Raw genomic sequence first — 26,355 nt, 5'->3', positions numbered from 1 at the left:
CAATCTAGTTTTTAATATTTTGGGTAGTGTTTTAACTAAAATCTTTGGACCTGGATAATTTTTAATGTTGCATTATATTACCCTGATGCAGTTCAAGACAATATACAATCAATTTCTTTATTTAGAGCTTCATAAATATCTACCCAAACTCATTGCTTTCTCTTGACCATGATTAAAGTACACTTTGCAAGGGTATACGAAATCAGAAGGGCAGGATGGGATTCCAACTTTGTGTTTTGGGGGTTGCCCTTCTACCAGTGGGGTCTGCTCAAAGTCAAGTTGTTTGCGCAAATTGCATTTTTATGAGTTTTGATTTCGATTTTCCAATCCGTAAGACGGCTCATAAAAAATAGCGTCGACATTCGGTGGGTATTACAAAAGGGGGTGAGAAAAGGGGAGGAGTGGATGCTGTTTGGAAAAGTAATTTAGAACTTGTGCACACTTTTTGGCTTTAAAGCACTTTTCAAACTGTTTTTGCTCATTTTGGGGTTTTTACCGTGCCACTATGTTGGCTGCTGTGCCGGTGGCCATAAATTCAGTTCGGCTGCAACAAAGTGGAGCAGCCGGAATGTGTATTCGACATATTCGGTTGTATTTTTGTGGCAACGCGGCGAGGGGCAGGTGGAAGTTGGTGGGGCAATGTCCATAAATCATGGAGGAATTGCAACTGCAGGCAAGTAACATAACCAGCAGGCCCAATGGCTCTCCGAAGGGTATAGAAACAAATAGCAATTTGCATGAAATTTACAATATTGCACAGTTTGAGAGACAGCTCGTGCAGTTTACGAGTCTCGTAATATTTTAAGTAAAGCAGTTAGAGACCAGTGAAATTGCTTAGCAGTAATTTATAAGGAGAACTACGTGTTGGAAGACTGAGAAGAATTCTATGGCTAAGCCAATTAAATATAACTCAGCTCTTCACCGATCATAATAGATTATGCGCTTGGAACGAAAACAAGATTGCCTTGGAAAGAAAGGTTGAAAGGGAGTATATAATACGAGATTTGATAGTTTAGGGAGATTTTTAAAATATTAAATAAGAAGAAATCGAAGAACTACATTTCCGAAATAATTTTAATAAACTATAATATTTTAAAAATTATTAAAAGCCCTTCTGAATAATAATAAATTATTCAAATGGCAGTAAGATCAAAGTTCCAAGGCAAATACACACCAATCTAAAATATATTTGATTCGAAATTTGAAGAGCTCAACACACACAGTTGGAGAGGCACTGCACCGCGGGAATAATTCAATTCCATTTAGCTGCAATTTCCAATCTACTTAGTCGCACAGTTGGAGAGCCACTAGAGCACCAAGCACTCGGCTGAGTGTCAAGCTCAGATGCGAGAACCCAAGTAAATGTCAATGCAATGGGTAATGGTAATGTGCGCTGTGCACTTGCCGCCAGCAAACAAGCGACTTCCTGTTCCAATAAGAAATACTCGAAAGACCCCCGAGGCGACTCGGGCAACAACAATGCGACCAGCAACAAAAGACATCATTGATAAATTGTCAAACAGTAGTTGCTGATGCCGTACTTGTTGCTGCATTTGTTGCAATTGTCTTCTCGTTGATTGAAAGCAAAACGAGAGGGAAATAGCGGCAGGTAAGCGTAAACAGTGCCAGCAAAAAGTAAATAGCCACTCCGATGGACTGGACAGCCTCCAAGCGTGGAAGTGGGTCGCCGACCATCTGTTGTTTTTCTACACGGTGCGATGTTTTTTTTCTATTTTAAAATTTAATCTTATGTTGGAAATGCATTCAAACTAGTTACTATCTTGGTCGTGTAAAGGAAATTGAAAATATAAAGTCGCAATAAATATCTAAAATACAAAAGCTTTTCTTAGTAGAGTCAAATATAGATTTAACGAATATAATAAAAAATCATTTTGTAGTTAAGCTAATCCGGGGGTTGTTTTAATAAATTAAAGGAAATTGTATTAATGTAAAAAATGTTAATATACGGAAATATGTATTCAAATAGAAAGTTTTTTTAAATATTAGTGAGTTGCCAAAACATTTCTTTAAGGGATCATTAAAAAAACGGAGGTATGTCTGTATGTATTTTTAGGTACTTTAAAACTATCAAAGATTTTTATTAATATTAAATTGAATAAAAATTCTTTAAATATTGAAGCGCAGTACATTTAAAAACCCAAAATATCTCAATTTTTCCCGTGTAGCTACAATCTTGTTCTATTGCCGCAATTAAAGTCGCAACTAGTTCGAAGTTTTGCAGTCTAAAGTTTTTAGTTTGCCACTAAAGTCACGGCTTGGATTTGTTTGGGTTTTCGGATTTTTTGCCCCTTCTGCGGGAAACTTTGTGGCTTTGTCGGGCTTTATACAGTTATGGTCTCATTAGTGTCAGCAAATTTTTTATGCCTTTTATTATTAAGCATTTGTTGTCGGTTGAGTTTGGGAATTGGCCTTTTGGCCAAGCAAATGCACAGTTTGGCAGCCACTGGTGCCTGCAACTCCCACTCAAAAGGTATCGAATAACCAAAGATCTGAGCCAAATGAGTTGACAAAGCAGCAAAGTGATAACGGAAACAGCAGAAAAAGGGAACAGCCTGAAAAAAGATGCTGCACCATGGGACAAACTTGAGCAATTTCTAGCAAATACTTTCATTCCCAAAGTGTTGGTCGCATTTAATGGTTTGAAATTACTAAATCAATATTTACTCTTTCAAATCAGCTTTTTGGTTATTTTCCCCACAATTCCAGTAGTAAGTTCTAGTTTTCCGTAATGCCACCTTGGCTCTGTTTCACTTTTTTAAGCAAATATTTACCCACATGCGCCAATATTGAACAAACAATCCATTTGCTGGACAAATATAGGTTTTCTAGAGCACATTAGCTGCGTCAGACTTTGTGAATCATTTGCAAACTTCCTGCTCATTAGCTGCTATAAGAATTAATCCCCAATTGTTTCGACCTAATGCTAAATTCAAATTTCCCTCTTCTTTTGGCCATTGTGCTTGCATCTTCGGCTCGTTCTGTGTTCTTTGTTGTGGAAGATTCTCCGATTCCGCTGATGTCTGGTCTTCTCAAGTTGCAGCCCAAGAGGCTTCAACATCAATTTATGTAATCTGCCAGCTCGCACACACAGAAACAAGGAGACCTGGGTTATGGGTTCTGGGTTCTGGGCTCTGGGTTCTCTGTTCTGTGTTCTGGGTCTGGACCTGGACTTGGACCTGGACTTGGTCACATCATCTTATAAATTTAGCTCGTTTGCCGAAAGGGAGCAGAAGGCAGCGGAAGATGGGATGCCTGTGGTTAACCGCAGAGCCACTTTGAATCGCAGTTTGGAGCCTCGAACAATGCCGTCCGACCATCGCAAACTTGAATAGCACACTGGAAAAAATTATTTCTATATTTTCCAGAAAGCTAGATCTTTGAGTAGATTCGTGATCTTTTTTTTTAAAGATTTTTACATCAAAGCATTGGCCATACATTCAAAATTATCGATTTTTAAGAGTTTACAAAGGTTTTGTGTTTGTACGAATGTAATAATTCTATTTTGTTTTAATATTTAAACTCGTTTCCCTTTTTGCTCAGTGTTCTGAGTAGAAGATGCGTTCTGAAAACTGGTTTTCAGCCGCGGTTTCTGTTCGACATTCGCATTCCTATCGCCCGAGTTCGAGTGTTTGGTAATTTTGCGGCGCTGAACTTGGGATGGTTTCGAGTTCGGTTTGTTTGCCCTTACAGATCAGCTTCCTCCCCACCTTAACCCCCCCCCCCCCCTGCTTTCCTCTTAGGTGACACTTGGTTAATTCGGAGCTTATTAATTTATGCGTGCATTGACAACGGATTGCGGTAATTAATTTCAAGTTGATTGCATTTTGAGGCGCAGTTCAATTTATCACGATTGTTTGTGAACTCAATACCTGGTTTGTTCATATCTGAATCATTGCATTAGCCTTATGCACAAGGAAAAAATGTAATAAGTTAGCTCCATGAATTTAAAGTTAAAGAAACTAAAGAAGAAGGTTAAAATATGGTATAATTTGTAATATTTTGTTGCTGCTTCGTTTATTGATACTTAAGAACCATTTTCTCTCTGTACCCATATCGGATTGCTGCTCCTTTTCCCGCCATGGGGTCAATGACGTGTCTTCCGCCTGCAGCCATTCGAGCCGCCTCAAAGTCAAAGTCAAAGCCATTCAGCAACAGAAAGTTTACAAGCCGACTCATCCCGAACCAGCCCATTTGCTGGCCGCCCTGCCTGGAACCCTTAGGTTTGCTCTGCATCTTCCTGTTCCCCAGTTCGGTTATCATATAAGTAGTCAGGGATACCAGGGGGAACCGGAGTTGGGGGAAACTCTGCTTCGAAACTAGTTTCGTTTGGATAGATTTTCGTGGGCAAAAGCTGTGAGCTGCTGCTCCTGCTGGTTGCCTCCTTTTTTAGGTGTCCGTCCGAGATGTTTGTCTTGTCATGCCCACCTACAGCATCAGAATCGGTTCTTTGCCAAGCAGAAGTGCACACAACCAAAATTGGTTACACTTCATACTTAAAACCTTAATACCTAAAGCTGGGACTAAAAGCTTAATAAAGATGGGTTACAGCTACGGTTAGAATTAGAGATAAATGATGATAGAACCGAAATGGTTCAGAGACCAAGCATTAACGCTTTGGTATTAAGATAATATTAAAAATATTCATAAATGTTACTAAAATCAAAAAATGTTTCTAGTGATATGATTCATATCACATCATATGATATGATAAGAAAGAAGAATATCTCATTTTTTCCAAGTGAGTCTAGGGAACTGATGCGAAAAGTTCTCGCTGAGGCGTGGAAGAAAGTGTTGATGTTGAAGACTTCTTTGAGGCCTCTAACTCATCGCATCGAATCCAACCCACCGAACATTTATCAGAGTCAAGTGCATTGAACTTGCATTCGCCGACATGAAATTTATTTGCCCACTGGGGGCGTGGCAGCGGCGGCGCAACGCCCATCAGCCAAGCCATTCATATTTTTTACACCCAGATGCATTTGGACAAACAGTTGGGAGTCGCTTAGGGAGATGAAGAGCTATCCTGGGGACAAAAGGACATTGACAGCAAGCGTCGAAAGGTGAACTAAAACTGCACACAAAAAATGAGAGAAAAGGAAAAATATATATGAGAATTTGCAGAAATGTAGTGGCGGGCTAAAAAGGATGTGGACAAGCTCATGATTATGCCACACAAAAAAAAAAACAGGGTGGGGTAAGAGCAGCATAAAACTTGCGAATGCAGGTGACAGGCATTTGCAATAAAGCTGCTATCTGCAAAATGCCAGAAGCGGAACGAGGGAAGACATGCCACCTGGAGGAAGAGAAAGGAGACCTTTCAGAGATTAACCGTTGACAATGTTGCACGGAATGCGGCAGTCCGTCCGAAAAGCGAGCTTAAGAGCCAGCACAGGCAGCATGACAGAACCATGTTGCCAAGATATTTCCCCGCCGGTGGCACATGCCCCATCTGGTGGGTTAAGTGCCGCGGGGTGGGGTTTTCCGGGGGGAGGGAGGCGAATGCCTAGCCAAAGAACCCCCACCTTGGCCGCACACAGTTTGACAAGAAGTGGAATGGAAACAAGAATTTCCCAAAGCATAGCTATAAAAGTTATTTCGCTTTATTATGTGTTTCCCAAAAGTTTACTTGATTTTATGGTTCTAAAAGAATTTTACCATTTTTTCTCAAAACACTTCAAAAACACAGGAAGCTTTACTGGTAAATAAGACATAACACTAAGGTTAGTTAAAATATATTTTTCTGGTAGCAGATTCAATGAATTGAATAACTAACGAAATGAAATATCATTTTACATTTAATTTGGCCCAAACTAATTCAGTTAGATCAAACAAATTCCGTGCTTGGGAATATATGTTTTTCTAATTGCAAACTTGATTGAATTTTCCGACAAATAAAATAAGTTCACAGAGTTCTAAGACTCCTCTAACCTTTTCCTTAATTCCTTTTTTTCCCCCTTTCTACCAGAATATCATTTTACATTCAATCTTTTCCAAACTAATGCAGTTAGCCTAAACAAATTTCTAACAGAGACTACACCAGAAGGGAAAATCAATATTTACATAGACACAAGACCCCAGACAACAACGACTACGGCAAACAAACAAACAAGTACAAGCCAGGGCAGACATTAAAAACAAAAACACAACAAGCCAACAACATGCATCCATCCTAAGTATGTACGGATATATGGGATATATTCATACGTGTCTGGCGATTATGACTGCCTCTAAGAAGAGCTCCCTTTTTCGTTCGGAGACTGGAGAATGGAGAAGCCCGGAGTCCCCATCTCGCCATGTCTAGGCTTCAAACCAAGCAGCAAAACATGCGACAAATTTTACTAGAGAGGGGAAACCCAAGTGTACAGGGTCTTCCAAGGTATTTTTTCGTTTTGGGGTTAAAGAACGGTAGAAATGCTTTCAGCATTTTCATATTCATCCGCACGAAGAGAGATGAGGGGAGCTGAAGGGGGAAACATGCGGCTGCATGGCAAACAAACAAAACAAAATATAAATAAACGGGCAGGCAAATAAAAAACCAAGACGAAGCCAGGATACACTTGGTTAGATATAGGGAAAGGGACTGGGATTTTTCTAGGACGTCAAAAAGTTGTTCTACAGAACCATTTTTAAGAAATAGCACAATTCTTGTTTCAGGAAAAACTAGTTCTATGTATTTTAAGCTTGGAGCCGAAAACAAAAATTCTGCAATAAAATTAAAGATCCAGTTTCAGTTTCTCAGCTCTCCATAAGAACATTTTAATAGTTCACCTTTTTCTTGGCCTGGTAAAGCAACCCCCAGTCACGAACAAACTAAGCTCAGGAAACAGAGAAATTCCAAGCACAAGGGGTGGCTGTAGAATTTTTAGGAAATATCTGGCAGGAAGGAAAACCCCCAAAGCGCTTTTCCAGTTGGACAAGAGAGTGCATTGGCATCTGGCTTGGCCAGCAGGCAGGAAAGGATGCCTTTGCTGGCCAGCAAAAATTAGCCAGTGAAAGGTATCTCAGAGAGGCCACCATTTCTATGTCAAAGTCATTCCACTGGACAATGTAGAACAATAAAGTGCGCCACCAAACGACACACGACACAAGACATAAAAACCCAGCAGATCGGGGGGCACACCATAATGATGATAATGATGCCAACGATCGGGAGTCGCGGAGTTGGAGAGACATGCGCGACGTGTCCGACGATATTCTTTCACTGACCATTTGCTGAACACTCGAATTGCTAATCGATTCGATGCCAAACGTGCTCCATGCTTAACCGTACTTAGTCGATCCGATCCGTGATCGAGGCGGATCAATGGATCCGATCCATCGGTTGCAGTGGAAGCCAATACCATTCCCCCATTGGTTCTGGCCACTTTCTTTCTTGGCTTATTTATGTCAGCGAGTGGAGTTCTGTTCTCCGCTTACTGTGCGGATTACTTGAGCAAACCTTTACCGTTCTCGGTCATGCATAAGCACAGTAATTTCGGCCATTAAATTAATTATGGCCAACTGTGTAAGAAGCATTTGGAGAGCTCTGTGGGAAAAACCCACCCAATTTGTTTGCTTTTGGGGGAGGGGCGAAAAAGCTAAGCCACCCTTGAAAAAAGCAAATGAAAATTAAACATTTTACTGCGTAAATAGGAAAAACGAAATCCTCAGAGAATTTCCTTTATAGTTTTTGGGGGTGGCTAGGCAAAGGTTCTCTGATGACAAACCTTGGAAAATTCGATTTATTTGGGAAAGGTATTTTCATTTAAAGTTGGGCTGATATGTAACAATAGTTTGCGTGCACCATACAACATTTTGATAACGTTTTTAGAAGACATTAGGTTAATGTTACTAGGATGGCTAATGGTATTAGGATTGCTAAACCTATTATAACCAATAATGAAATTATTTTATTAACAGGAATATCACACAGAATGTCTCAACCTTATAATAAAACAAGAAACCAAATTTTCTAGGCATCCTAAAGTTCCAATACAATACGAAATAGCAGCTTTAGAACTAAAACCATTCTAGAAACCTTCTGAATATATTCGCTGGTTACTTCAAGTCCCTTACTTTAATATTTACCTACTATTTTAATCATCAGCTAAAAATAAATATATATAAATTCTACTCTGTCTATACACCTTCCACTTCCCTTTTTATTTGCACATCCTGACACATCTAAGCCACTTTGACCCCTTTTCCAGGCTACGCTCGGGGACCTACAAAAAAAGAAGACCGCTCTTTGGGACCGCTGGCCATGCTGGCAGCCATTTGCCCAATCAATGCAACACCGGGCGGAGAACGGACTTTTGAGGACAGCGGACTGTTGGACAGGGGCTAACTGCAAACAAGTTGGCAAACAAACTTCCGTCTCAGTGCGCTCCAACACTCCAACAATCGCAGAGACTCCAACACGCTGCTGACTGATGCCACTCAGTGCTGGCAGCTTATTGTGACCCAAATAGACTGCCATCGGTCAACTGGCAGCCAAGCGCCAGAGGAAAGAAAGCTCAGCGCATAGGTACACTGTACTCAGTGGATACAGATACAGATGCCGAGATATATAGACAGATACTGGTATAGTCGGTGGGGGGCAGCCATTAGCTGAGTGGCTGGCTGGGTGATGTCCAACGGTGGAAATCAACCTCGGGCGACAGCTTGGGGGCTGAGCCCTTCGAGACGGCATCAAATGATCAAAAGCCGATCAGGGAAGATCAATTCGAGACAAACGAGACCTTTGAATTGGTGTCGTATTTGCAAAAAGGCATTATAATAATATTTGTGAGATACAATTAAGAAACAAAAGAAAAATGCTATAAAAAACATATTAGGTTATAATAATATGCAGAAGGGCATTATAATAATATTATTTTCAGGAATAGAGAAGAGAATAAGATTAGAATTTGAAATTTGTACGTTTCCTATTTGTGATATACAATTAAGAACCAAAAAAAAAATACTAATGAAAACATTTTAGGTTATAATATTAAGTATATTATGTGTGTATATTATTATTTTATATTCTACATAAGATATATTCAACAAGGAGAATTCTTATTTAAAATTAATAAGAATTCTCCTAAACTTTTTAATATTTCCTATTCGGTAGATAAGACTAAGAACTAAACAAGAGATCCCATTAAAACCGATTTTAATTCAGTACAAATAAGCCACGTATAGTGCACTTTTAACTCATTATTAAAAGCTTATTCCAGAACAAATAAAGCATTGATCTACTTTGATCTACCGCATTACTTTCCAACCGAAGCAATTAAGTATACGCAGCGTGCGCAATCTTTTAGCAGGGCAATTAACGCCAAGCATGTGGCATGTGGCAGCTGGAAACTCACTTCATATCGGTTCAGTTCATAAACAAACCCGCAAAAAAAGCTTTGAGTTCCTGGCAAATGCAACTGCAACTCCAATTGCAGTTTCAGGTGTGAATAAAAACCAAACCGCCAAAGAGGCAAAAATATTTTTAGGCTCTGCAAACATACAAAAACTCATTGGCTGATAAAATCCAGCTGCTGGCCAAGTGTGAAAATGGCCTAAAACAGCTGGTCAACGATTAGGATTTTTGTGTATTTTTCTTAGTTCTACTAGTACAGCAGGGCCCAAGCCATGTTCCTTTGTGTTCTGTGAGGCGGATTGTCTCAATCTGAATTTTTGCGGACCATTTTTTTTTTCCTCTAGTGGCAGCAACTTAACGGTAAACGGAGGCAAAAGGGTGCCCACAAATGGTAAGAGCAACTCGAATGCGAAAATTTATGCAGCCATGGAGCTAAAGTTGCAGCTGCCATGGCAAAAAAAAAATGGAAAAACTTTTCTTGGCCGCTAGAAAAACTGACCGCAGCCATATTTGACAACGGAACGTGCTCTGGAAGTCTTGGGCCCCCGTTCTTGGTCCCATTCTCGTCCCCAATCCGACTGCCCACTCGGCGATCTTGGTTTTAAATCAATCTCTGGACTTTGGCTGCGGTCTCGTGGCCCTTTATTTACGGTTCAGTGATTTCTTTAGAGGTGAACGGGACACAAATTGCATCTAATGATGAATTTGTTTCACCTGAAAATGGAGCAGTGCGCCCGGGAATGCGGGTTCCCTGGTTTTTGGGTCAACCTCCGTCGACGGCAAAGTGGCACTTGTAATTAGGGAACATTTCGCGATTGGGCTTGGGCCATAAACATGTGGCCAGTCATTTGAGCTATCAGCTGGCCATCGAATCCACGAAGGATTCAGAGACCCACAGCCAAGTGTTTGGAGTGCGGATTGTGGGGTATGGAGTGTGGAGTGTGGAGTCTGGAGTCTGGAGCCACAACAAACAAGCCGAAGTGCTGGAAAAATGCTGCCAATTGCTAGGCACGAAATCTCACAGCTCGTAAATCGATGGCAGTTCCCTCCAGAGAAGGGGACACATGTACACATAAGAAAATGTCTTCATATGCAACATTATAATATATGTAAAGTACTATAAACATTCATATTTTAAACTATATTACAAGAACTTTCGTTGAAACGTACAATTTAGAGAAAAAAGAGTTGTTAAATGTCAAACATGTCTAGATAATGATAAATTCCAATATGTAAATAATATATTTGATTATACCATTTTCATGGCTGAAATCATTGAATACATTTGAATTTGGGTCTACAAAACAGTTTAAAAAAACGTAAAATGACGTAAATGGTATAGTATTTCTAATTTTTTTGACAAAGAAACCTATTATGCTTTTAATACTATTGTTTTTGTAAAACAAAGTACTATACTTTTTTCCCCGTGCAGACAAACCCAACCGTATGTTTTGGGGCGTCGCCTGGCGCGCGAATTATGCCACCAACGAGCAGGCAAATGGGAAATCTTTTTTCGGCTTACTTTGCTTGTTTGCCCCCCTCTAACCGCGCGCCCCTTGGCATTCGGCATTCGGCATTCTGCACTCTGCTTTCTGCCAAATTGCAATTGGAGACTTTGCCAGTTGCAACGCGGAGCTAGGAACTTGCAACCGACGATGCTGCACGTGCGCCGTATCGGAAACGAGTTTTTGCTACTTTAATTTGGCCAGCCGCATGGTGGCAGCGGCTCGTATCCAAAAAGATAACTGCTGGCAGGCTGGAAAAGCTGGAAAACCATGCTGAAGGACATTTGGTGTCTATGGCAAATGAGGCGGAAAAACTGCGAGAAAACAGAAATTGCCGCAGACCGAAGCCGCCAAAAGGAAAGGTAGTAGAGAAAAGGCAACGTAGATACCACAGAAAAATCCAATAGGGAGATAAAAGTACTTAAAGGTAGAGACTAGGTATTACCTTTTCTGAAAATACAAAAAAATGGTAATGAAAATTCTTAATTTAATCTGTTTTACAATATAAAAAAAATCAAATTCTTGTTCACCAAATTTTATAATAGAATAAATTGTTGAAATAACATGAAATATTATTTGTTTGGTATTAAACGGTGTATAGATCTATCGGATGTTTATTGAAATCCTCTTTATTTTTGCAAAATACAGAATTGTATATACCCCAAAAGTAGTTACCTTTTATAGGGAAATGCCTTGCTTTGGATGCTGCAAAAAGAAAAGATGGCAAAGGCAAACTGTTTGGAAAATTGTATCGAAATATCTGCGGCTTGTTTGAGTCTGACTTGCAGGCTGTGTTCTGCTCCCCCCTTTGGCCAAAGTCAATTTTACAAGCAATGAACTCGAGATATTTTCTGCGATCCCCATTCTGCCCCTCTACCCCCTTGAGTTTGAGTACATTTTCGCTGCGAGCATTTTGCTGGCGTCAAAAGTTCTTTTCTGTGGCGTTAGTTTCAACTAGGGCCGAGCCACGCCCACTAAATTGCCAGCATATTTGCTGCCAAAGAGATGGGGAGCAGGCCTTACTTACTAGCACCCCTCCTCCACTACGCCCCTGTCGCTTTGGCAGTACGTTAAAATAGCTCAAGTGGCTGCAGCTAAGCGATGGGAGGGGGCGGACGAGAAAGGGGCGTGGCAGCGGTGGACGGGGCATTCAACCTGGTCCACACACTTATGTGCCTTTGGCACAGTTATGCCTGCACTGAGAAATCAATTGTAAACCACTAGTAAAATCCATATACTCAATACCTTTCATTAAAGGTCAAAAGGTCATATAAACTCTTACAAGAGTGTGAGTTAAGAAAACTAATAGGTTTGCCTTCAAAGATCCAATTTGTAATATTTGTAACTTGATAATAGAAGTGATATATTAATTAATACCTAATTTTCTACTTATTTGTGTACTCCTATTTCTGTTGCACTTGTGTATACTCTATACACACTCTAATAAATATCTTATTAAATGTATCATATACTCCAAAATTCCTATTTATACCTCCTAATTACTAAATACTTAATCGTTTTCCTCTGTGTGGGCACAGCTATTCTTAAAGGCTGCGTCTGCATTTGGACATGAGCTGCCGAGGAACTCAGGCACCTTCTCAACCGAACTCAACTCGACTGGATTCGCACCAATTGAGCTGTGATTTAAGTACACCATAAATGGTGAAGTGCGAGATTGAGATACTGGAACACTTGGACTTCGATCTTGTATACGGGTTTCTTACCTGCAACGATAAAAAAGAGAGAGAGAAAAGAGGAATAAGTTCGGTGTGCTCAATAATGGCTAATCGTTAGTAATATGGGAGCCCCGCAACAATGCTGGTACTTCAGCCACCCTGCCTGCCTTTCATTCAGATCATCATCATAATTATAATATCCGTTATGGACCCTGTTTTGAGGGTTTACCACCCGCTTCAGTGTTGAATTCATATAAACATTCTATATTCGTTTTAAAACAAATTGACGCAAACTAATGAACATAATCTACAGCCACATATACACACAGTCACCGGAAGTGCTTCATTGTTCGGCGTTGGGGCGTCGGAAATTGAAAAGCAACCCAAAACCAACATCAAATTTAAATTTGCAAAAAAAAAAGAAAAGAGAACCAAGTAAAACAACATAAAAGTGCCATTAAAAATTTAGTTAGAGGGCAGCTCAAACTCAATGGCACACACATGAAAAGGAAATTACATTTATGCGAGTGTTTTTTGTGGGTTTTTTGAATTGAACTTGCGTTGTTCAATTTGCCTGCAACACTTGAGCGCTCTTAAAAATACTTTAAACTTTCCGCACTGTTAAGAGCGGTTGTTCGTCACCTCGTTGGTTTGTTTATAGCGATTATTTAATTTTTATTTTATTTTAGAAGCCGACCCTTCAATTTTGTAAGCAATTTAAGAGGTTTATTTGTAGATTTAAAGCCTTGAAAATTACAATATTTTGCTAAAAATGCTTGGTAAATTCTTTGAAATTTTTTTTATTCAAAGCAATTTGTGTGTTTAGCATAAGATTATGGTACTCGAAACAAAACCTGTAATAGAATCTAGTGTGTAATCAATTTTAACACGCCAACTCAAATGCATATTTTAGATGATTGGAAATAGCAGGTTTTAGCGTAGTAAAAAAGAACAAATTATTTAAATTTTTTTTAAATAAATAAGCAGAAATTAAAATTAGTATTGATAATACTATCATTACAGTTCTTATGCTATAAAAGCCGATATTTAGTTTGATTGCTAAGCTTTATATTGATTTTGTGACACTTTTCAAAGCTTACAGTTTTAAAGGAACTATAACAAACGTTTTTGTTTACTTTCTGCCATTATTTCTGGCTTTAATTTTCTGACAGTTTTGCTGCCTTTTTTTTAAATCAAATTGCCACAATTACTTTTGGCTTTTGTCCGAACTGTAGCACTCCCCCATGGATTTTTTGTTGTGCCGCTATTATTGTTCAACTCAATTACCCAGCTTTATGCAACTTTCATTGATACATGAAGCGATTAAAGCGGTGAAACAAATGTATAATTTCACAGTCAAGGTCGTTTGGAGGGCGACTTACACAATTCGATTTGTCTGTTGATAGTCATACATGTTCATATATTTAAGTTGGTTGAACCGTTAAATTGTTAGCCGAATAATACAGCCATAAAAAAATTAACAAAGAAACAAAGCCGTGTTTTTGTCCGCTTTATATGCTCGAAAAATTAGCAAGCATCCAAAAAAAAAGTATAATAAATGGCTATTATGAACGAGGTTCCCGGATTCACATAGAAATAAAAATAAAGCAAATAGTCAAAAAGTTTCTCCAAAATATTTGGCTTTATTTCTGTATTGCCCTGCAAGTTTGTAAATTATTTGTTTGTCTGCCGATAAAATGTCAGAAATTTTGTTGAAAATATTTTGTGGTTTCAGTCTGTTCACGATAATGTTATCGAGAACTGTCCGCAGGCAGAAAAAAAGAAAAACAGAAAAAAGAAACCACTCACAGTGGTCATGGATACGAACATATCCATTTGAAGCCCCTCCTCGTCCCTATTTACTATCTCGTTTCTTGCTCCATTTGCAAATGCCTGAAGCGCCTTTTTCCTTTTTTGCATTTTAATTGAATTACAAGGGAGGAGTTGACACTCCAAAGGGGGGGGTTCGAGGTACAGTGGGCTTATAGAAAAACAGTTCCTGGTCGCGTGTGTTTGGGGGGAGATGGGGAACACATAGGCGGCGAAGAGGGGTCTCCTCCGACTCCCAGCCATAAATCTGTAACTGTTTGCTGTACTTGACACATTTCGTGGTTGGAACTGAAGTTGCCTCGTGTTGTCTCGCTACAGGAAAAAACAGCGAAAAACGAGTGTTGCAACTTGCAACCAAATATTTGCGTAGGTGTTCGACCGACAATCGCTGCGGGTTTCGTGTCAATTAAAATTAAACTTAAACTTAAAAATTAATAAATATTTATTGCAGCACGAAAAGAGCATGTACTACTAAACCGAAGATAGAGATACCCTAAGTTGCAGTAAAATATTTTAAAATATTTTACATTAATATATTAAAATGGCTAGAGCTACTAATATCAACTATTTGAATAGCAATATTATTTCTTTAAGTTATTATACATTTTAAATTAAATAAAAATGAATAAACCTATTGTATAAAAATGTATTTTAATAACTTGTTGATCAAAGTAAATATCTTGGATGTATAAAAAAACAATCAATTAAACTTTGTCAATTTGCTGTTATGATACAAATTAAATTTCATTTAATTTAAAGGCTATAAAATAATATTCTCCCCTCAACAGGAATGCTGCATAATTTCTCTCTTTCCAAACAATTAAACATTCCCTCAAGTGCTGCAGAAATGCATTATTCATGGTATTATCTTTGCATATGGGCAGGTATTAATGAGTGTATTATAGCCAGCCACCAACCTTAAACCAAAAGGCCACCTGTGCCAATTATTCGCAGTGATTTCAAGAAGATACAAATATGGCCGGCAGCACAGCATATCGGATATTCGGATCAGATGCGAGTCAAACATTGCGGCGTGTAAATTCAATCAGTATTTATTTGTATATCGATGCCATCGCAGTGCAGCAGGTCACACATTACGTATACGTCGAGTGGGTGGCCAAAAGCATTTCCATTTAACATTTCGTTGTTGTTCATCCAGCGTTGTCGGCGTTTGTTTATTTTGTTTTACGTTTAAATTTTTAATTTGTTTGGTATTTAATTAAATAAAGAAAAAACGCCAGGAGCAGAGCCAAAATTAATGAAAACAAAACATTTTAATTAATAACGAGGAATATCCTGTTGACGGTAATGGTTGATGTTGTAGTAGCCTGTCATGCCGCATAACAATGTTCTCGTTTTATGCATGTAAATTTACATTTGTATATATATATAAATATGGATGGCATTTACATGTTTAGCCTGCATACAATTTACATATCACGCATACGCAATGTAAGCCCGCGTGAGCAAGCCAAATGTCATAAAATTCTTTTTTTTATGAATTTAATTTGATTAAATTTAAGTTTACTTCTTTTTACACTTTATGATGGCGGCATGTTGTGTTGTGAATTTTTTCCTGTTGTGGTGAATTAAAGCATGATACATTTGCATACGCGGCAAGGGATTCTCGAATATTTATGCTTTCTATACCATATATGACGTGACCTTTTTTATATATAAACCTTAAACATATACACACATTGTTCCCTACGCCATCAAATGGTTATAAAACTTTACCACTTCATTGTTCCCAGCTCCTTTGGCCACCGCCACTTTTGTCCTGGCAGAAATAGAAAATTCAATCTGAGAAGAGGACTACTACCATCGAGTACCGAGGGAGCTCTATCCATATCGACAGCATCTTTATTGCTGCGAACAATGGCTTCAGTTCGGCAGGAAGCTTTTCCCCTCCGAACCAAATTATCCACAAAAGTATGTGACATTCTGGCGTTTTGCTAGGCGGCCAGAATGAATAATGCGATTGGGGGGTGGGGTTCGCCTCTGAAAAGTTCTCACCCAAATTAACGGTTCAATGGAGAGGCACAAGACCCCCAGATATAGACACAGATGGGTCCTGCAACTGGGTCTCTATGCCACTTAAGCTGGATGCCAGAAGGGAGGGGAGTGGGACAAAAAGTCGCTGAAATGATGTCGTGCGTGCGCAAACTATGCGGCGTCATTAAATCTAACGAGCGTCTAGAGATTGGATGGGTTTATATATATGTAGAATGTATATACAAGTGCTTTGCAAAATGTCTACATTTTGTAAATTTACCAGGCAGCGCCAAAGTTTTCGCAGTAGTAATTCCCCCAAAAAGATACTTGGGCAGTCAACTCTCTGCATGTCACTCGAAACTACACATTAACTTGGCTTAATTGAGGCATTTCCCATTAACTAAGCCACTAATTGCCATTGTTGGTTTCTGGGCAATTTTAGTTCCACATTTATTGTGTTTATTTTGCCCAGAAATGGGTTCAATTGATTAAAGTTGCGGTGGTCGTAAATAAGGGGCTTTTAAGGGAATATCTGTCTTAACCAAAAACACACATAGGTTTTCGCTGACCACACTTGCACACTTGACTGAAAGCCATTTTTTCTTCCTTCTGCACTTTGGGCCATCCTGTTTGTCTGTCTGTCTATCCTTGCAAGGATGGAAAAGTTAAGAGCATTCGATTAGAAATCCCCTTTGAATGCAGCTTCAGTCTTTGGCTGATTTATGGTGGGAATTTGCTTGCACTTCAGCCAACTAAGTTCAAGTTTTAGTTACAGCAAAGTTTTGAAAATGAAATTTAAAACAAAGTTTCTTTTAAGTTGAGAAATAGTTGAATCAGCTAAATAATGAAGGTAAAGTAAGGTAGGTATTTTTTTCAATAAATAAAATAATAGAATTATGAAACCATTGAAACGTTTCCCATGTTTCCCTTATCGTAATTACACTGAAAATGTTCCCTACACATTACTACCTTAGACCAAAAAATTGAGACACCAAGAAATCCATATGCGGCTAAGCTTTCCTTACTGGTTTCTTATCGCCACGAGCCAAAGTTGTTTATTAACCGAGCTGAACTTCGGGCCAAACAAAGCCCGTGGAGCATTACAAGCAAAACGACTTAGACGTCAAAACCGGTAAGTAACGCCCACCCAGAAATTCAAGCAAAAAAAATATATATAAAATAAAAACAGCTAAAAACACAAAAGCGAATACAGATCAGAAAAGCTTCAACTACGATTTGATTAGCAGGCGGAAGTTGAGATGCCAGAGGCCCACACACAACTGCAAACTGGAGCAGCGACATATTGGCTGAGTGACTGACTGACAGACGGATTGACTGATTGATGGATGGATGGTGTGAAACTTAATTGATGCGCGGAATATATAATGCAGATCGGTCATCGAAAGCGAATTCCACACCAGACCTAATAGTACTTTTATGGAACCCGACCGATCAAATTTGATATTACTGTCACTCACGTTTGTCTTTGAGCTTGGGGATTTACTCACCAGTTCTTCAGTTATCGAAGGCCCTCAAAAGGTTGAGCAAAAAAATGTGTAAAGAAGAAAGACCTCAATTGGCCCGCAAATATTTGTGCGATGATAGCATGAATCGTATTCTTTATGATGGGGCTAAAGGCAATATATGTGTGCGTTGTTAGGGTCCTATGTTCAGCCGCCAGAGAAAACCTTGCGATAAGATATGCGACCAGTTCGCTGATTGATATACGACTGTGGAAGCAGGAAACGGGTCGACAAACTGATATGCTTTCTACTTAAAAGAGCTATATGCAGGTGGAATAACTCATGGAAACCAAGGAACCAATGAGAGTTTATTAACCACATGTATTAGTAAAGAGAAAACATATTTAATCGAATGGTTCGGGATTTTTAATCATTTATAATTCTAAACTATTTATTTAAGTGTCAGGTTGATGGTTTATTAGTTCTACAAGATCAATATAAAAGTAACAGAAACTTAAAGCTTCAAAAATAAATCCCCAATAAAATTAAAATGAAATTCCCAAAGCGAGTACATGCAATTTTGAATTCGGAACCTTCCTGTGCAAACAAATATCCCCAAAATAGAGTTGGCACAGAACTCTCAGCATTTGGTTCCCACACACCCGATCCAAATTTACAACATAATTTACTAAGCTGACAGTACAACCAGATTGCCACGCCCCTCAGCCGAAAATCCGCCCTCTCCGAAAACCAAAAACCAAAAACAAGGCACCGTCTGTCACTTGCCGCGTTGAGTTTGAATTGACCAAATCGAAAACGGAACCGGCACGAAAGACCGGGCCATGCAATTAGCTGGAGGTCATTGTGTTCGGTTCAGCGCAGTTCAGTTCGAATTGATTCCAGGGCGATATCGAGTTTGGGTCGAGCTTCGGTTTCGGTTGCGCACTGAGTTTCCGTTTGCGATTTTGCGGTTTCAATATTGCAATGGGCGAGGCCCCCGCAATGTTTCGACAGCAATTTGCTCAAACAACTTGTTATTAAATGTATACAATTGATTGACCATTGTTTGGTGTTTATTAGCACAAAGGAACAGGGAAGTTTAAGTCCCTTGGAGGAACCATTAAGGTTCTAGCAATAACTTAATTTAAAGTCATTTAAATTATATATACTCATTCCTTGCATTCTTAACTTCCTAAGCTCTTTTAATTACTGAATAAATTATAATTTAAATTACAAACATTTTTAGGTATTACTTTTTAGTTTTTCCGAATTGTTTCATTACCAATCCACTTAAATCCAATGAAAATCGAACCTTCCATCTAGCTGGGTTTATTTTTCTCTCCCTTGACAGACAGACTGCCATTCAATTGTCAAATATCTTTGGATCTGCAGCGTCACGATTTTAGACTGGGCGCACGACTTCAGACACTGCAGTTGCCGGAAAATTGCATTGAACTTCAAAAAATTGAAACTTCACGAGGGCATTTGGCAGCCATTCGAGGGCAGGGGCGTGGCCTGCTTTATGTTGTAAGGGCAGCACGTGGCAGCCTTTAGATGGATAAAATTTCAATCAACAACATCTGGTGAAAAATTGCATTGCAATTCCGCTGTAATTGGTTTTTTGTCTGGGTCAGCCAAATATTTTTCACCTTTCTGAATTTACAAAAAAAAAAATATCTGAATATTTTGTAATGATTCCTTAAAAAATACTAAGATCAACTGATCTTTGCATTCAAGAGTTTCGGTCAAAATTCATGTTCAATTCAATTTCAATTTTTCCCCTCAAAAAACTGTAATTTCAGCGGAATGTTTCTGAAGAAGTGCTGCTTCATCTTGCCCCTGAACGTAGGTTGCATGATCATTGGAGGGATCCTCACGTGTTTCCACGTTGGGGAGCTGATAACGCATAATGGTGACTCTGTGTTTATCAGGATGACATCCACTAAATGGTGGGCTCCCGTTATATTGTGTCCCATCCTGGTGTTTGGAACTCTGAGCTCTATACTACTAATCTATGCGGCGTCCAAGGTGAGAGAGTGATTCAGTTCCTTGAGCTAGAGACTACTCCCTATACATTTGTAATATAGCGCAAGCGAGGTTATGTCCTTCTGTGGTTGATCACCTATGTATTTATACTCGGTTTGTATATTATATTGGCCATTGTCCAGCTGGCAAAATCTAAACCTGTACCGGCTATATTAACCGTTCAGGTTATCATTATAGGTGGGTTTACGTATTACTTGCTCAAATATTTACAGATCTTTGTTATCATCCCTATAGTTGGTCTTATATACTCTTTGCTGATAGTGTATGGTTATTACAAATATCTCAGCAGTGTGGAATCTGATGATTCAATTTGATATGATGCAGCAAGTTAAAAATAAAGGAGTAAGTAAACCTATTGAAAATGTTGTAGTCGTATTTCCTGATCTAGTTAACATCTTCTAAGTTTTCCCTTTTTTATACGACATTAAAGTATAAACTTATGTTGTAACGAGAAATCCACCAGTAAAATAAATTCAAATTTGTCAAGAAAATACAGAAAATTTAATTTGAAATTCGTAGAGCAGGTTAGGATCAAAAATCAAACATGGCTTGTCGCTGCAGATATCTGAAACAGATATTGACCAAGTGTTGCTTCTGCTATTCGCTGCGTTTCGGGGTGCTGCTCTTTGGATGCATCTTCCTGACCTGGTTCCTGTATATCACCATCGGAACCGGCTTTATGATGGAGTGCATCTTCCCGAATGAGTACCAGAAGTCCCTCTTCCCAGCACCGGCGGCCCTCAAGGCCACCATGGTGTTCTCCTTCTTTGGGATCATTGCTTCAGCCTTGCTATGCATTGGAGTGCATAATGTAAGTAGCATCTAAAAACATACTCCTAACTTTGTAACTTTAGGTATAAAGCTATTATAATTGAATTTCTTGGATTCTTAATTCCGCCCCTCGATGTATATCAAACAAATATCTGTAAACTTATAATTTTCTTATAGAACAACGAGATGCTCTTCCTACCCTTTTTGGGATTTGTGCCCATTTGGATAATCGTACACATTTTCGCCTTGACCGTCTATACATTTAATACTGTCATCATAGTCCTGACAGTCATCACTATGTGTGGGTATCATATCATAATAATCTGGGGTCTATATAACTAATTTCATACTTTCCCTACAGTTATTTTGCTGTATGCATGGTTTGTGGTTTGGTCCTACTATATAGAACTGCTCTTCGCCTACGATGATGAGTTGGAAACCGGTTATGTCTAATATCTGAGGTTTATGATTTGAGAATGCAATGGATGATTCTGGCTGTACAATAATTACAATTTTTAGAACGTTATACAAGCCTTTGATGGGCTTATTAAATTTATGATGAGGGGAAGTATATCAAACAAACTGCCTTTTAAATTGTAGCATGTTTAGCTGTTGTACACTGTACGTGTAGCGGCAGAGCAACGCTATTTCCTATGCCCGCAGCTTCCCAGCTGCCGACCACTGCTTTCGAGTGGCTTAAAAGATCTTATAAATATTCTTTTAATTGAAAAGGCACTAAGTTTAGAGGTTTTACTTCCCGTTTAGTGAGTTTCTAGCGCACATGAGACACCATGCAGTGCTCTATATACAGCGGTACGGATAATGACGATCGCAAATGGTAATGACAGTGACCGACTTACCTTGGGCAGCGAGGCGAGCACCTGCTGTTTGACATCCCAGACGAGCCGCTCCGATGGGAACTGCAGACACTTGTAGACATTCAGCTCCGGCACGTGGATGCGCACCAGTAGCCATCCGTCCCGCGGCTCCGGAGGCGGCTCATCGTCAAAAGCCCCCGGCCCGGACATGGTGTCCGTATTGGCCGGGTTCTGTTTGACTTTGGGCGTGGGTGGGTGGTACGTCGTAATTTTGACGGCTTTCTATCAAACGGTCCACGAAAAAACGAACCTTCTCCCTCTCCTCGGGGAGTTCTCGTAGCCGCTTTTCTTTTTCCTTCTCTTCTGTTTGGCACTTCAAAGTGTATTCCTTGGGGTTTTGTAAAATTTGTTAGATTTACTTAATTTTGTATTGCCAATCTATTTGATGGCCTTCTGCTGTTGGAATCCGTTTCGCTTGGACATTTCGCTGAGGGACTTTCGTTGAGTCTGTCGCATGGTTCTGAAATTAATGAAATAATAAATTATGAATATATGAAATTATGAATGCCTATTTAAAGCACAATATATTTTATTCGGGACAATTAATATATCAAAGAAGTACTAAATTATATTATTTCTTGTATCAACAAATGGGCGAAATAAATATTAAATATTAAGCATATGTGTGCGCCACAATAAGTGATATTTTTGTTCTGGTTTAAAATTTATGAATCCAATAATTACGCAGGACAGCAAAATGAGACTATAAAAGCTTCAAGCAAAGCTGTACAAAATTTTGTTTTTATACCACATTTGCAAACTTGTATGCATATTGATTTAATGGTCATAGTTATTATTCCTACTAAAAGTGGCATTATAAATAAATTCAGTGCAACTGAATAATAAAGCTTTTGCCAATTAAGCTTTACATTTTCACCCTACTTTCATTTCCACAGAAAAGTATTTGCATGAGAATTTTATTCACAAATGCAAGTTGCAAACTATTAAACCCCACTCTTGGCCAGAAAAATATAAAACCAGATTCCACAGCACTTAAACTTAATTTTTAAATTGGTTTACTTTTCTGTATCCTCAACTGACGTTTTCCTACGCACTTGCTATCAGTCCGTCGTCAATTGGCCCGCTTTTCCAACCCCTTTTCATGTCTAAGTATCTTAAGTTATATATCTGAGAGACAGAAGACCTATATAAAAGCAAAAACAAAATTGTCAAAGTGAAAAGAAAACATTTGGATGTTGATTACAATTTGATATTGACATTTTATGACTGCAGCACTGCAATGGCAGTTGCAACTGCAATTATGCACAAATTAAATTCACACGCTAAACAGAAAGGCCGAGGTGCAAAGGGGGGAGTACAGTGTACGGCAAACAGCATGTAAATGTGTGCCAAAGACCCGCTGACAGTTGTCGCTTTTCCATGGGGTGGAAAAAGGGGGCGGAGCGGGACACGTCGAGGTAACTGGAACTGTGGGCGGAACGGGTTACCCACCAACAACACCGACAACAACTGCAACCACATCTGCAAGTCTGCACTTTGTCGCATTTAATTGCGAGCGTGTTGATTGCATTCAACTAGTTAGTGTTGGCATTTTGGGGGCGGAAAAGGCGGAAGGGGGGGTGGGAAATGCGGGAAAACTAGTGTAAAATGGAAAACGCTTGCGGGAAAAGATAAATCCTAATTGAGGATAAAAGTTGTGGGTGCTGCGAGTGAAAGATGAAAGGGTTTTCATTCAAAAGAAAAGGCTGGTGCTAGGTAAAAAACAAGGTTTACCTTACCTAAAGGCTTTATGTAATAATATACCCCATTGCAGTTTTCTCTCTAATGGTGTTTTTATGTTTAACTCGCATTTAATTTGTATTAAAAAAGCCTTTCGCATTCTTTCCTAGACATATCTCTTCAGTACCCTAATAAATCTCTATACCACTTCGCTTTGTATATTCTTCCCCGTTATCATTGCAATAAATAATTCTTATCTTACCATCACTTCAGATCTTTAGTTTTTAATACTAAATGTTGATTACATTTTTAACAAGTTTATAATTATCACTGGCTTGTCTTTCGCTCTAAAAAGTTCCCATTACACAGTAAAATAACTTTTCCCTGGTTCACTGCCCCCGTTTTTAACGCCACGCTTGAAAATAAATCCAAAAATATGTCACGGTCAAAAAACTTCACCGAAATACATAAATTAAGAGCACAAATAGTCATATCAATAAAAGTAAATACGAGAAATGAAAACTGCGTTTAAACAAGTGAGTCGCGAAGACAAAAGGCCCGTTTACCTTGGCCGGCACTTGGCTGTCAATCAAACCTACGAAATTTCCAAGCAGTTCAAGTGAAATTATCAACAAAAAAGCCACGAAACGAAAATACAAAAAAACTAAAAAACGAAAACCTCGTCGCCAGACTTCTGTTTTCGTGATAAGCAAAGGTGGCCAAGGCATTGGGTATTAATCATGAGGCAAAAAAACAGTGATAAGCCAAAAGTGGCGTTTGCCAAGATTTTGTGCCTTTGGCTTTGGCACTTTAATTGCAAACGATTTGCGATAATTACGTATACGCCACGTGGTGGCAGCACCAAAGTCATTCAACTTAATTTAGAGACAAGAAACGCCGGACAGGTAGATAAATCGGTAATATCAATCGATGGGCTCTTTTTATTGGCTATTCCAGCTTAGCCAGTCATGATTTTAATTGAAATTTTCGGCGAGCCAGATCCGGAGGCAAAAGTTTATTTCACTTTTAATTGGAAAAGTTACTGGTCCATACTTTAGCTCATAATGGGTCTTTGAATTACTCGCCGGCCTGCCATGAAATATACGTATTCTGCAGCATATGTAAGGTCTCCCTGATTTACTGATGGTCAGTAAATTCAGCCCCATCCTCTCTATTCACCGATTTTGGAGTGATTTTTCACTTGAGCTAATGGGAAAATTGTGCCCAACCTTTGATGGTTTGTGGGGTGCGTGTGAAATTCAGAGAGCAACTGTCAGGCGAGTAAATCAAAATTTATGTTTTCGCTTTTTTTTTCGCTATCCCTCGTAAATGTGGGTTTTTTTTTTCTCCAAACAGACAGCTGTCTTGCGGCTGTCAAACTAGCAACTTTTGGTGCTCCCCTCTTGCGATCGCCATTACCCACCCTCTTTCTATATATATAAGTTTATATAGGGATGTGTCTGTGCCTGTCTACTGTCTGTCCTTTCTATTGTCTTAGCCCTGACAGTTATTTGGTTTGGATACGCCAGCTAATGCCAAAAACTTTTTTACTCAGAGGGCCTGAAAAAACATTTATTGCATAAGGTGCATGCTATCTATTGGGGGTAAAGCCAGTTTATGGTTCACTTTTTATGAGGAAATCAAATGTTGACAGCGGCAAACATATTTATTGGGTGGGGTAAACATTAATTGGTTCCGCAGCAAGTGATATAAGAGATAAGGGATAAATGTAGGAGATAGACAAGGTGTTGATGTGGTTGTTTTATGGCAGAAAGATGAAAGGAAAAGCCGTCTTTAAAGGAAAAAGCTTTTTTAGGGGTCTACGAAAAGCTTTAAAATTAAAAATGCAATGGATTTTTAATATCTAAGAGGTTTATGGCTCGTAGGATATGTGTACACGACGTGCTTTGAACTCAGACTACTATTATTTTAGCAATATATATTTTTCATATTATTTTTCAGCATTTTGGCCGAAAACACAAAACAAATCGGCTTTAAAAAATATTTATCTTTTCTTTCCAACGCTTTCCTGATTTTAGGCACATGACGAATTTTGCTTGGCATATTTCTTTTTGGGCCTGGCCCACTTGAGCAGTTTGGAGTGCTGTCTCCTTCACTTCTTACCTCACTGCAGTGCTGTCTCCCTCCCACTTGCGGCACCACCCCCTTCAGACCATGCACCTCCTTGAGTTAAGTGCTTGTGACACTTGCCTCTCAAGGCTTTATGACAGGCGATGAAATTTTATTTGGGCAAAAGTGTGACAAACTGAAAATGACAAAGTGCTCCGCTTCGAACCAGCTGGTTCGGCCAGTCAGGCTTTAAGCCAGAAAGAGAAGGGGTCAGCACGAGCAACTGAGAGGGGCTAAAGGTTAGGGTTTAAGCGAGCAGAGGACGGCCATGTAAATTAAGTTTTAAATATGCCACATCGAATGGGTTTTACTCGGAATTAGTTACAGCATCAGGTCCCTGGAGTCCGTGAACCGAACGGGCGACTTTAGTGGGTCAGTTGAGAGCCCCATTGGGTTTACTTGAGTGCGCAACTAAATGCGGCTGAAGTTGCATGTGGCACACACCAATAAGTGTAAGTACACTGTACAAAACTTATACATACATAATCAGCACTCATTTTCTACATTGGTCACATTTCGTCTCAGTTGATGGTCACATTCGAATCATTTTTGGCACTTTGGTCACACTAAATATAATTTTTAGCAAACTCAAATTCAAATACACTAAATTCAATAAAAGACTCCTTCCAGATTTCATTTATATTGTAATTTTCCCTCTGTGCACAAATATCCGAGGATGCAGAAACAGGCATCGCTTATGCATAATGGCCCATGCATATTTAAATTGCCTTCGCCCGATGCTGCAGTTGGTGCTGCTTTAAAAGCAAATTACTTTTGTCATTGCAATGGCTTGCCGCTCAATCTTGTGGGGATTTCCGATGGGCTAAAGGAGGAAGGAAGGGTTCGAGGAACAGGTCCTTGCCCAGCCACTTATTGTGGCACACTCTGTTGTGCATGCTGAAAAATAATTTGCCTTGGCAACAGCAGCAGCAGCAAACTGCAGTAAAATCAGCAGCAACATCGGCGGCATCAACAAAACGAATGCAAAATCCACCCGCACAAAACTTAATAATGGCAAACCATTAT

At 39.2% G+C, this 26,355-nt stretch overlaps 3 protein-coding genes across 9 annotated transcripts in view; 2 read left to right on the top strand and 1 right to left on the bottom strand.

The window, feature by feature from the left end:
• Nucleotides 1-26,355, bottom strand: part of LOC119549367 (AF4/FMR2 family member lilli) — a 70,098-nt gene that overhangs the window by 13,079 nt on the left and 30,664 nt on the right. For 4 of the 6 annotated variants that reach the window (XM_037857394.1, XM_037857396.1, XM_037857398.1 and 1 more), the window contains 2 exons: nucleotides 21,502-21,979; nucleotides 15,284-15,301 (listed from right to left, as the gene is read on the bottom strand). In XM_037857394.1, coding sequence (XP_037713322.1) covers nucleotides 15,284-15,301; nucleotides 21,502-21,669 — 186 coding nt within the window. In that variant the 5' untranslated portion in view covers nucleotides 21,670-21,979. The remainder of the gene's footprint in view (nucleotides 1-15,283; nucleotides 15,302-21,501; nucleotides 21,980-26,355) is intronic. The other 2 variants (XM_037857397.1, XM_037857399.1) reach the window with 1 other exon arrangement.
• Nucleotides 19,550-20,402, top strand: LOC119549371. Its single transcript, XM_037857405.1, has 4 exons — nucleotides 19,550-19,852; nucleotides 19,912-20,047; nucleotides 20,105-20,212; nucleotides 20,274-20,402. The coding sequence occupies exons 1-3, from the start codon at nucleotides 19,631-19,633 to the stop codon at nucleotides 20,182-20,184; spliced, it is 438 nt and encodes a 145-aa protein (XP_037713333.1). The 5' UTR covers nucleotides 19,550-19,630; the 3' UTR covers nucleotides 20,185-20,212; nucleotides 20,274-20,402.
• Nucleotides 20,148-21,220, top strand: LOC119549370. 2 transcript variants are annotated; one of them, XM_037857404.1, is made up of 4 exons: nucleotides 20,148-20,212; nucleotides 20,395-20,681; nucleotides 20,819-20,942; nucleotides 21,003-21,094. In XM_037857404.1, exons 2-4 carry the CDS (start codon nucleotides 20,415-20,417, stop codon nucleotides 21,092-21,094), a joined length of 483 nt encoding a protein of 160 aa, XP_037713332.1. In that variant the 5' UTR covers nucleotides 20,148-20,212; nucleotides 20,395-20,414. The 2 variants fall into 2 exon arrangements, with proteins under 2 accessions (XP_037713332.1, XP_037713331.1); XM_037857403.1 differs by lacking the exon at nucleotides 20,148-20,212 and having other exon boundaries at nucleotides 20,289-20,681; nucleotides 21,003-21,220.

This window comes from Drosophila subpulchrella, chromosome 2R (assembly GCF_014743375.2).
Source record: "Drosophila subpulchrella strain 33 F10 #4 breed RU33 chromosome 2R, RU_Dsub_v1.1 Primary Assembly, whole genome shotgun sequence".
In the NCBI taxonomy this organism is placed as follows: Eukaryota; Metazoa; Arthropoda; class Insecta; order Diptera; family Drosophilidae; genus Drosophila; species Drosophila subpulchrella.
This window is presented reverse-complemented; position numbering and strand designations above follow the sequence as displayed.

What these genes read in the sequence shown, in the direction of transcription:
- LOC119549371 (XM_037857405.1), top strand. Translation starts at nt 19,631, where the DNA reads ATGTTTCTGAAGAAGTGCTGCTTCATCTTGCCCCTGAACGTAGGTTGC. An exon ending in TAATCTATGCGGCGTCCAAG is followed by an intron (nt 19,853 to 19,911) that starts GTGAGAGAGTGA and finishes TTTGTAATATAG; the next exon opens with CGCAAGCGAGGTTATGTCCT. An exon ending in CGTTCAGGTTATCATTATAG is followed by an intron (nt 20,048 to 20,104) that starts GTGGGTTTACGT and finishes TCATCCCTATAG; the next exon opens with TTGGTCTTATATACTCTTTG.
- LOC119549370 (XM_037857403.1), top strand. Translation starts at nt 20,415, where the DNA reads ATGGCTTGTCGCTGCAGATATCTGAAACAGATATTGACCAAGTGTTGC. An exon ending in TATGCATTGGAGTGCATAAT is followed by an intron (nt 20,682 to 20,818) that starts GTAAGTAGCATC and finishes ATTTTCTTATAG; the next exon opens with AACAACGAGATGCTCTTCCT. An exon ending in CCTGACAGTCATCACTATGT is followed by an intron (nt 20,943 to 21,002) that starts GTGGGTATCATA and finishes CTTTCCCTACAG; the next exon opens with TTATTTTGCTGTATGCATGG.